This window comes from Eubalaena glacialis, chromosome 2, assembly GCF_028564815.1.
Source record: "Eubalaena glacialis isolate mEubGla1 chromosome 2, mEubGla1.1.hap2.+ XY, whole genome shotgun sequence".
NCBI classification, from domain to species: domain Eukaryota; kingdom Metazoa; phylum Chordata; class Mammalia; order Artiodactyla; family Balaenidae; genus Eubalaena; species Eubalaena glacialis.
The window spans coordinates 73,843,633-73,855,723 of NC_083717.1; the positions used below are offsets into that span (position 1 = coordinate 73,843,633).

Here is a 12,091-nt window from a genome sequence, read left to right on the forward strand (position 1 = left end):
TAAGATCCCACATTCCCACATGCCACTTGGCGTGGCCAGAAAAAAAAAAAAGAAGTTGTTACCTTTAATATGTCTGATAGTGAGTGATTTTTATCTATTCTCTATCTTGGTAGTATATTATTGAATTAAAAACCACTAAATTAGTTCACTTGGATTAGGTGAAAAGTGTTGTGTTTCCCACAGGAATGGATGCCTCTATTTCTGTGAGGCCAAAGCAGACCGACATGTTTGCCAGACTTAAGGATATCATAGTTACGAATGTTGATTCGACTTCCATTCACAAAAAGGTAATTAAAAGATACGTTTCTATATTGAAATTTATTTTTGTTTTTGGGGGCTTGAGCTGCCTTTAATCATTTGTTCAGTGTATATTTATTATCTGTCATGTGTCAGGCATTTTGTTAGGGAGTAAGCGTGAATATGGTCATCATCTGCTTTCACAGTGTATATAGACTAGGTGATTTGTAAAAGTTATTTCTAACCAATTAAGTGATTGATATCTCCATTGATAAAACTTTTTTTATAGATATAGGAAAAAGTTATTGTCAAGTTAAATGTTTTTAACTAATAATTTGTTGAAGGTTGAATTTAAGTGATGCTTCTTTATATATCAAGGATTCTGTAATAAGGAAACTTATTTATAGTACAGTGATACAGCTCTTTTGATATAATAACCAGTTAATTTAATACTTTTAGGCTGTCTCTATTTTGGGAGATGAAGTCTTTAGGTTCCAAATGACTCTTTATCCAGACGCCACAGAAGGAAAGGCCTATGCTGATATGTCTAAAGTAGATGGCAAACTTACTCTCAAAGTGGGTTGTATTCAAATTGTTTATGTTCATAAATTCTTCATGTCTCTTTTGGTAAGTGTATTTTTTAGATATATTTATTTCTCATTGACACCTAAGTATCTTTGCCTATACATCTGAACCTAGGTAGTCAAAATCTTTACTAATAGGGCTGTGTGATAAACTCCCAAATGCTGAATAGAATATTACAATTAAGGAAATCCTTTACATGATGGATAACTAAATGAATTTTTGTTATCATTGTTTTGAACCTATGAATGATCATTCTTTAACATTTCCGTAGTTATATATTTTGAAAGTACTTTCTGATGTTTTAATTAGGGCTTTTCAGTGTTATTGTTTTATGGGAGACCCTTAAAAGGTATTTAGCAAAAAGAATCTTTTAAGGAGGTCATCAGGCATTTGAAGGACTAATACTGGAACTTACAGCTTTTGATTATAATTATGATCAACAAGGCCATAAAACTTTTAATTATTTATTTCCATGTAAGTGTCATGGGCTGAAGAGTTTAATTTGCCTATGCCTCTTAGCAGGGCTGTTAATCAAAGCTTTTAAGTTATGGATTTCTATTTAAACCATCATGTTTTATTTTTCTGGGAAGTAATTTATTTGGAGGGGGGTTAGTTTAATAAACTAAATAAACCATTTTTCTTATTAATGGAAGAATATTGCTTCCAATTCTTTTCTCCATTGGGAAAAATCTTTCTGTTTTTAGTTGAAATTGAGGTGAAAGGCATCTCACTCTAAATAAAGAGTTTTTGACTCTTATTAATGATTGAAAGATTGTAAACACTTCAGCACCTTTGCTCATGTTAGAGTACACTTAAGAAAAGAACCTTTAGACATAAGCAGGCAAAACCTTAGTTTCTAAAACTAAAGACTAAAACTAATAGACTTTATTCCTATGACCTAGAGTTACAGAATTAAAGCAACTTTGGGAGATGTAAAGAGTTCTCCTTCATCTTTTTATTTAAATTTGAATTAAGATGACAACATTCGTGAGTAAAAGGGATACTTTAAAAAGTATTGTTACCAAAATTTGTCAAAAAACACATAATTCTGAAATGCATAAAGTGAAAGTTAAAGGATTCTTTCTTCCACTTGTTAATTATCACAGAGTGTATCTTTCTAGACTTTACTCCATGCACACAGTCATAAATAACGTCTCTTGTATATCACCTCTTTTATTTAGTTTTTCTTTTTTAAAGTTTTTCCTTTTAAAAATAAATCCTGTTTTGGGGGAACTCTAAATACCAGTGTTTTCCAACAGAACTTCCTCAACAATTTTCAAACTGCCAAAGAAGCTTTGAGCACCGCTACAGTCCAGGCTGCAGAAAGAGCTGCTTCCAGCATGAAAGACTTGGCTGAAAAGAGCTTCCGCCTTTTGATGGATATCAACTTGAAAGCACCAGTTATTCTCATTCCTCAGTCTTCAGTATCACCTAATGCTGTTATAGCAGATCTGGGTTTAATCAAAGTTGAAAACCAATTTAGTGTAGTTTCTGTGGAACAGCATTCTCTTCCCCCAGTCATTGATAAAATGAACATCCAACTCACTCAGCTGAAGCTGTCCAGGTATAAATATATAATCCAATGGCAAATTACTTACTAGCGATAGAATTTTCATAAGATCTTTGCCAGGGGTAAAACACTCTAGTGATTTATGGTTCTTATTCCTTATTTCTTCTAATTATGAAACCTTGACTGTTGGTTTTCGGTTAGTGGTTTATGATGGTGGATCTCATAGAATCTACATTTTGTCTTACTAAATTTATAACGTGTTTTTTTCACTCTATAAAAATTTCCTATTATAAAATTATAGTTTACTCAATAATACTTAATTGAGATTTATTTTTGTTTATTTATTTGCTCTGCACATAGCTATTTTCATTTCTGTACAGAGACAAAAACTTCTTAAAATGTAATAAAATTTAAGATTTATTTCTCATTTCCAAACCTTGTCACATTTAGGAATTCTCAGTAAGATATCTAATGGATTATCAAATCCAAATGGGAAAGTGTTCGCTCTGCTGAAGGACAAGAGTAACTTATTTGATGGTTCAAATGTTTGTTGGCAGGCAGGCTAGATATGACTGTTAAAATATGCTTGTTTAACTTCTAGGTTTGGTGAGTTTTTCCCTTTGACTTTGGAGAAGTACTAATAACATAAACCTAAGGGCTAAGTAGAGTATCACTTTCTTTGTCCTCCAATTTTAGGAGGATGTAACATTTGTTTGTATGATGTTGGACTAGTTGCTATTAAATATCCTTGTGAAAGATAGTAAATAGTGCAATAGTCATACTTCATGAAATTTGTCTCTTTGAAATCAGCATTACATAGGCTTTGTTTTACATAGCTCTGCATATAAACTTGAATTATTCTGATGCAGATTGATTTGTGAAAAGAAACATGTTCTAAAAGAACTCTGATAGCAGCCTTTAGTGTTTAGAAAAATGCTCCGTGGAAACTGTTACACAATATGATAGTCTTCATTTTAAAATATAGATTTTAGAAATGTAAAATAAATTATTATTTATCTTTCAGAACAATTTTGCAGGCTGGCTTACCACAGCATGACATTGAAATTTTAAAACCAGTCAACATGCTTTTATCCATACAGCGAAATTTAGCAGCATCGTGGTATGTGAAAATTCCAGGGATGGAGATAAAAGGAAAACTAAAACCTATGCAGGTAAGTATATGTATAAAATACGTGAAAATTGCTAGAGAGGCTTTTATCATTGATCACAGTGTAATTCAAGTGGACATCAGAAGTGATAATACATTTAAAGGGAATGCTTTGTTAACTGAAAATGAAGTTATCTTAGTTTCCCACACTTTTCTTTATTTCACATTAATTGGATATTTGGTAAAACCAAGCAAGAACTCTGAGGTTAAAAGCTGTGGAGTCTACAGAAAATATTATTAGTAATTTTAGAAAATTCTATTAAAGTTTTAAGGCAGTTAAATTATAAGACACTGTAAAGTGGTATTTAGATACCACATTCAAAGCACCTTAGTAGTATTTTTAATGTATAGAAGCACTCTTTTATAGAAAAGTAGACATTTTCAATAGGTGAATATGTTTATTTGGTAAGCATATAAACAGCAATACTTTTTTTTTAAACATCTTTATTGGAGTGTAATTGCTTTACAATGGTATGTTAGTTTCTGCTTTATAACAAAGTGAATCAGCTATACATATACATACATCCCCCTATCTCCTCCCTCTTCTGTCTCCCTCCCACCCTCCCTCCCTATCCCCCGCCTCTAGGTGGTCACAAAGCACCGAGTAAACAGCAATATTTTTAATACTGTAGTTAGCAGGTCATATGTAGGCTCACAGGAAGAGATGATACTGGTCGAAGATGGTCATGGAAGTGTAGGAATCTTATGGTTCTTGTGTGCCTGTGTGTGAAACTGTTGAAGCCAAACAGTAGGGCATAGGGAAAGGGAGGGGGTGACTGAACAGAATGTGTGAAAGACAAATAAAAATTTAGTAGTTTATGGTTTTTGATGTCTGTGATTATTTCAGAGTTAGTTCTAAGATTAAACAAGAAGGGTCAAAGGATCAGAGTCCTACTAGGGAAGATGTTAAAATTGAAGTTTGTTGTAGGAATGAAAGATCCCTATCTGTAGTATGAGTAGATATGATATATGAAGAAGAACATCTGTTCAGGGTATTGATAGAGACTTTTCTATTCTGGAATATGAGACTGTTCTCTTAAATTCTCCCTTGCTAAGATTAGCTCCCAGAACTAATATTTGATCCTTTTCAAATGTTAGGAGGTGGTGAAGTTAGCTGTTCTTCAGGCAGCTGTGATATCTTGGTTGGTGTCACAAGTGGGAATGAATATACAAAGAAGTCCTAGGGAGTTAAAGTGACATCTGTTATCTAAGGACTGGGGTTTGGAGCAAATAAGAAATCCCTGGTCATTGTCTCTTGCTAAAATATCTCCCCAGTTTCATTTAGGCTGGGAATCAGGCAATTTCCTTGGTGATAGGGACCTAATTTGGGGGACATAGGGTACTCTGATGTTCAGAAGAAAAGATGCTGTGAATGTATCTGTGTGAATTTGTGTTTAGGTACTTGAAAAAGGCCTTTTGGACCACTATATGTGTAGGGGAAGTGTACAAAAGATGGAAGGATTAAAAGGTTTAATGGATCTTAGCAACCAGTAGCATCTTTGTTCTAGCAGCTTCATGTTGTTCTGCAGCCACCCATGAGGTAGATGATATTATTCCTATTTTAAAGATTAAGAAACTTGAGTTAGGGACTTCCCTGGTGGCGCAGTGGTTAAGAGTCCGCCTGCCAATGCAGGGGACACGGGTTCAAGCCCTGGTCCGGGAATATCCCACATGCCGCGGAGCAGCTAAGCCTGTGCGCCGCAACTACTGAGCCTGCGCTCTAGAGCCCACGTGCCACAACTACTCAAGCCTGCGTGCCTAGAGCCCATGCTCTGCAACAAGAGAAGCCACCGCAATAAACCCTGAGGAGCCCGCACACTGCAATGAAGAGGAAGCCCGCCCGCAGCAACACAGACCCAACGCAGCCAAAAAAATTAATTTATTAAAAAAATAAATAAATTTATTAAAAAAAAAAAAGAAAAGAAACTTGAGTTAAGGAGGCTAAGAAACTTAGCCAGTAGCACAGCTTGAAAGTGGTATTATTGATACAGATCTGCCTGACTCAAAAGCTCTTGCTTTTTTCTTTTTTTTCCTTTTTGCCACATATCCCCTTTTATAAAGGTTGGAAATTAGCAAGATACTCATATCCTGGTCTGTGTTTTGGTTTTTAAAAATTCTTTGTAGATGCATTTGTTATTCTAAAGAGGCATCATCTTGATACGTTAAATGATTTAAGTCTGCAGATGCATATGTACTGAGAATAAGAGCTGCATTGCGGGGCTTCCCTGGTGGCGCAGTGGTTGAGAATCTGCCTGCCAACGCAGGGGACATGGGTTCGAGCCCTGGTCGGGGAAGATCCCACATGCCGCGGAGCAGCTAAGCCTGTGTGCCACAACTACTGAGCCTGCACTCTAGAGCCTGTGAGCCGCAACTACTGAAGCCTGTGCACCTGGAGCCGGTGCTCTGCAGCGGGAGAGGCCACTGCAGTGAGAGACCCACTCATCGTGACGAAGAGTAGCCCCCGCTCACCCCAACTAGGGAAGGCCCGTGCGCAGCAACGAAGACCCAACGCAGCCAAAAATAAATAAATTAAAAACAAACAAACAAAAAAGAGCTGCATTGCAGGAGAGCATCTTTTTCCTTCTTGGTGGAGACTGGAAACTGAACAGCATTCTTCCTGTATTGAGTTTGGAGGAGAGTAAATAATGTGGAGGAGAAATCCGATAGTGGATGAAAAGAGAGAGAAGCAGAATGGAGATGAGGAACTAGGGAGAGGGGAGAGGGACACAGGTCCAGGAACAGGACAAGAGAGATAGTAGCAGTTAAGGCAGGAAGAAGGGAGTACCGGAGGTAGGGGCTTGGATATGAGTGGAGGCAGATGCGTGTTTTCACACAGGAGTAATGTCTAATACTATGAAGTGAAGTACTTTTATCCTGGTATTCATGGTCCCAAATTGCTTTTTTTTTTTTTTTTAGTTAGATGTATGATTAGTTAATTTGAGGGACCATAAATTAAGGCATAGATATTATATTTTGCATTTTTTATTACTTTGTATTAACAACAGCCTATTGTTGCTTTCTAGGTTGCTCTCAGTAAAGATGACTTAACAGTTTTAATGAAAATTTTGCTAGAGAATCTTGGAGAAGCTTCTTCACAGCCAAGCCCTACACAGTCTACCCAGGAGGCTATAATTGTAAGAAAAGACGTTTCCAGTAGACCTGACCACCTCAAAGGTATAAATTGATGGAGATTTTTGCTTTGATTATAGAGAAAAATTAGTGTTAATGCCATATTTATATTTAGTGTTGTTTTTAGTTGTCCAGCATAATGTGGTGTGAACTGATCCAGTATTGTATTATTTACTGTGGAAAATCAGCTGGGGCTGCCTTGAAGCTCCCAGGGGAAGGAGATAGGCTCATTGCTCTAAAGGGAGGGGCCACCTCTTATTGCCTGCGTGATGCATATTTGCTCTTTGTGAAAGGTGAATTTGTCCAATTCAAGGGGCACTGAGGCGGTGTACTTTGAGAAAAAGCAAAGTAGGCATGCAGCATAGTAAGGTCCCAAACTAACTGAGAGAAAAGGACCTTGGTGTCATACTCAGATGACTGGTCCATATAAAAGGAAGGTATTCTTGTTTAGTAACAGCATTACTTATCTGGCTTCATTGGGGAGTGTGATATAGTCAGATACATAAGGGAGTTTCCCAGATTATTAAAATTGAATCTTTCAAAAACGCTGAACCTTTTAAATTCAGCCGTTTTTAAAAGATAATTTTTCTAAAATATAAGGTTTCTTTTTACTTTCTTGAACAATTATATAGAATAATTTTATAATTGCACCCTTTTCATCATTTAAAATCGTTACGTGAATATCATATGTTTTATTTTAGACTGTGAATAGGTTAATATTTCCATGGCTAAAAAGAGATGAAGTGTTCCTTGTCCGTATAATAAATGGCCCCAGACTGCTGTGCTTTTATAACGCTCAGGTCATCAGCGGTTACTTACGACAGCAGTCGGTAAAACCGCCAGTTAATAACACTGTACCAGCACTGCTTCACCTATAGTTAGGCCTGGTGTGTTTTGAAATCACAAAACAAATGACTAGAGCAGTGTGAAAAATAAGGTTTTTCGTTCAGGATAGTTAAGAGTACTACATGAGTTTAGTGAGGTCAGCATCTTCTCCCAGGTTGAGTTCATGCCACTGTATAGACAAATGCTAGATAAGTAGGCTGTAGCTCTGGTTAGACAGGAACTATGTACACATGAATAAACTGTAGCAGGCAAGCTTTATGTGATTAACGATCTCATTATGTTCAGCTGTGGTCAATTCGTGTCTCTGGTTCAGGCTATATAGTTAATGTGGTACTTGGGAAAACTTGTGAGTTCAGATGAAAAAGCTACAAAGATGATGAAGATTGGAATGTAAATTATTTTCAGGAAAGGTAAAGGAAAAAACCCTAGAGCTTTCCAACTTGGAGAAGCCTTTATCTGGTTAAAGCTATGCAGTGTTTGCTTTTCCAGTAACTTGTACAGTAAGAATAGACTTTCCTATAAATGACCAAAAGAATAGAATCAATCTCTAAAAGAGATTGCAGAATCACTTTGTAAGAGTGATTGAAAGCAATATTTATTGTTCTTTGTCTAAAAAGTTTCTGCCTAAAGATGAGGGGAGAGACTGAATTACTTGTCGAAGTCTCTTTCACCTCAGAATTCCGAAGGCTCCCTGTCCCAAATTATATTTGAGCTCTCCACGACTCTGCTTTTGAATTACATTCTGTTCTTGTAAAGGTAATGGATTGGGTGATATAGGTAATTAAAGATAGTGAGACATGAGCTACACTAGCAGAGGATCTTTTACTGACTAGCTGTCTATTGTAGGACAAAGTATTTTACTTTTCTCTACCTCCAATTTCATAATCTCTTGAGAATGGCTTGTAACCAGTTAAGTGAAATGCTTTGATAATTATAAACTATAATGAAGTAGTCTTGCTCTGGATGGACTTTTTTAAAAAAGTTGTCTCGATACTCTTTGCAAGGCCCTCTCTCTTTTTATTTTTAATGTAGATAGTCTGGCTCTGTCACTTTGCCCTGTATTAAATATATATGGAATACATGCCATTTTTGTTAATTGTCTCATAATGATTTAAAGAATCCTTGAAAATATGATATAAATTTAGAATCTTAGCTTTTAAAATATGTATAAAATCGTATACATACTTAAAAGCTTTTTAATTTTCATATTTATGTTTGAACCATCAGAACAAGAAAATGGGACAGACTCAAAGCTTTCTTTGGACCAGAATGTCACTCTCCAGTTTGACTTTCACTTTGAATCTCTTTCTATTATACTTTATAACAATGATCCCCGCCAGGTATGTAGTTAATGTCTGCATCTAGGAATACGTCTTTAGCTCTTGATATTCAATTTTAGAATGTTGTCATTTTTTTGATGTGACTTTTCTTCTCACAATTGATGTGTCTATTAAATTCTATTTGGCTTAGAGAATATGCATTGGTCTTGCTCTCTGATTTCACTTTGTTAGTGTTTTTATTTTTTTTACTTTTTTTAAATATTTATTTGTTTATTTTTATTTTTGGCTGTGTCGGGTCTTCATTGTGGCATGCAGGATCTTTTTGTTGCAGCACACGGGCTCTTGCAGCACGTGGGCTTCTCCCTAGTTGTGGTATGCAGGTTTTCTCTTCTCTAGTTGTGGCGCACAGGCTCCAGGGCACGTGGGCTCTGTAGTTGTGGAGCACGGGGTCCAGAGCGCGTGGGCTCAGTAGTTTGCGGCACGCGGGCTCTTTCGTTGAGGCGTGTGGGCTCTTTCGTTGAGGCGCGTGGGCTTAGGTGCACCATGGCATGTGAGATCTTAGTTCCCCGACCAGGGATGGAACCTGCGTCCCCTGCATTGTAAGGCGGATTCTTTACCACTGGACCACCAGGGAAGTCCCAGTGTTTTTAATCTTACTAGGCCAAGGAAGAGTTCTTACTTTTTTCCAAGTAATATCAGCACTAAAACACTTAAACCTATCTCTAGGAGAAGAATTTTATATATGACTAATTAATTATATGTACAGTTTTATTATGTAGCTAGATATATATGCATATTTAACTAAGGAAAATAATTTAGTAGTGGCTTTGGAACCTTAGAGGATTATTTTTAAATTCATGATTATCCATGATATATAAGCATTAATTATGTTTCTCTTGAATAAATTTTATATGTAGTAGATACATATTAAGGATGCTGATGAGTGAATTGAGGAACCAGGGTCTAGTGCCATTATGATTTGAACCACATAATGTGTAATTGATAGTTTAGAAAGCTATTTTTTTATTATATAGGTAGTGTCTTCTAATAAATGTTTTTGATTATATCAATTAATATCTCATATCATAATACTCATACATATAGTACCCATAATATGCACTGATTATAAGTATTATATCTGTTGTTTATGTCCATTTATATGTTTTCTTATGTTTCATATTGTTTTCTAAAAGTTATACAATATTCATATATTGTTATTTTTGGGCCTTGGGCTAGTGTCTGTCATTTGTGCAATGGACTGCCTTAATTTCATTTTTTTTTTTCAAATTTTATTGAAGTATAGATGATTTACAGTGTTGTGTTAATTTCTGCTGTATATCAAAGTGATTCAGTTATACATATATATATTATTTTTTTATATTCTTTTCCATTATAATATATCACAGGATATTGAATATAGTTCCTTGTGCTATACAGTAGGACCTTGTTGCTTATCCATCCTGTATATAATAGTTTGCTTCTGCTAATCCCAAACTCCCAATCCATCCCTCCCCCTTGACAACCAGAAGTGTGTTCTCTTTATCTATGAGTCTTTTTGTGTTTCGTAGATATGTTCATTTGTGTCATACTTTAGATTCCACATGTAAGTGATATCACATGGTATTTGTCTTTCTCCTTCTGACTTACTTTGCTTAGTATGGTAATCTGCAGGTCTATCCATGTTGCTGCAAATGGCATTATTTCATTCCTTTTTATGGCTGAGGAGTATTCCATTGTATACATGTACCACATCTTCTTTATCCATTCATCTGTTGATGGACATTGAGGTGGTTTCCTTGTCTTGGCTATTGTGAATAGTGCTGCTGTGAACATAGGGGTGCATGTATCTTTTCGAATTATATTTTTGTCTGAATATATGCCCAGGAGTAGGATTGCTGGATCATATGGCAACTCTATTTTTAGTTTTTTGAGGAACATCTATACTGTTTTCCATAGTGGCTGCACCAATTTACATTCCCACCAACAGTGTAGGAGGGTTCCCTTTTCTCCACACCCCCTCCAGCATTTGTTATTTGTAGACATTTTAATGTTGGCCATTCTGACTGGTGTGAGGTGACTGCCTTAATTTCTAATGTTTAATGTTAAAAAAAAGATCAGAAAATGACATAATGGAGAATGAACAGTTAAATGGATTCTTCATTTCAATTAAGGTACTATCATTCTACTGGTTTCTCAGCCTTAGAATCTTGGTGTCTTCTTTTACTTCCTTCTTTGTAGACCTTCTTTATTCATTTAGATAGAGTACTGTCAGTTTTTTCTTTGAGTGAACATTTGTTCTTTCCTGGCAGTTTTCACTGCTGCTTTATTTGAAACTTCTTAGCTCACACAGTACTGCAGTGGCTTCCTTGTTTGTTGCTCTTTTTCCTTTCATCCATCCTAGACATTGGCACAAGCCAGTTTCCTCAATTAATCTTATGTAGCCGTTTACAACTTCCCATTCTACTTAGAAAGCATTCAGTGTTATGTTATGTGAATTTTAACTTATTTAAAAAATTCGTTGGCTCCAAATTGTCTACATCAGTAACCATATCACAAACGCTATTATATTGTGATCAGTAGATGTGTCACTGGTCATTTCTATTAATAGTTACAGATCACAAGTTTGTGAATTATTTACATTTTTATAAATTAAAGGCATTCCAAGTTTTCCAATAATAATTTCATTCTGACCCACTTACATGCATTGTACTCTTTTGAGTGAGAGAATATAGGGAGTTATAACCAGTGTGCCAAGAATTGCCCATCACCAGTACCCTTATATCAATGCCATGGTCTGTAGTGAGCAATTATGACTGAACTTTACTTCCCTGAATTTTTTTTTTTTTTTTTTTTGGTTGGTTGATTGGGTTTTGTTCTTTTAATGTCTCGGCACACCTACAGAATGTGGAGCTATGTATTATGGTGAAATAAAGATTGAGGTCCTTTTTCCTTAAAGTTTAAATATTTGGTTTAGGATTTGAGACCACAATTAGACCTCCACATTTCTTTCCAGACGTCATTCCCTACCTTTCTTTTATTGGAATATTTAAGCCTAAGATGCCAGTCTGTACCTTGTGCCCTCAGAGCATCTTGAATTGTTTGCTCATGTTTTTTCCCCATCTAGAATGTCTTCTACCCCTCGTAGTCTATCTGGTTCCACTCAGTCTCTCAAGCTCAGTTAGTTCTCAACCTTCTTCATGAATTTTTCCCAGCCCACAATGATCTCTTTGACCCTATGAGCTTTTGCTGTTTATATTCTTTACCTAATCACTTAATATCCTTTGTGGAATATGGGAAGATATAAGTCTGAATAAATAAGTGATGATATATCATTTT

General features: G+C 35.8%; 1 protein-coding gene across 1 annotated transcript in view; it reads left to right on the forward strand.

Moving 5' to 3' along the window:
* Positions 1 to 12,091, forward strand: part of VPS13C (vacuolar protein sorting 13 homolog C) — a 181,271-nt gene that overhangs the window by 107,047 nt on the left and 62,133 nt on the right. The window contains exons 42-47 of the mRNA XM_061180247.1: positions 184 to 287; positions 697 to 864; positions 2,082 to 2,386; positions 3,357 to 3,504; positions 6,524 to 6,674; positions 8,703 to 8,815. Coding sequence (XP_061036230.1) covers positions 184 to 287; positions 697 to 864; positions 2,082 to 2,386; positions 3,357 to 3,504; positions 6,524 to 6,674; positions 8,703 to 8,815 — 989 coding nt within the window. The remainder of the gene's footprint in view (positions 1 to 183; positions 288 to 696; positions 865 to 2,081; positions 2,387 to 3,356; positions 3,505 to 6,523; positions 6,675 to 8,702; positions 8,816 to 12,091) is intronic.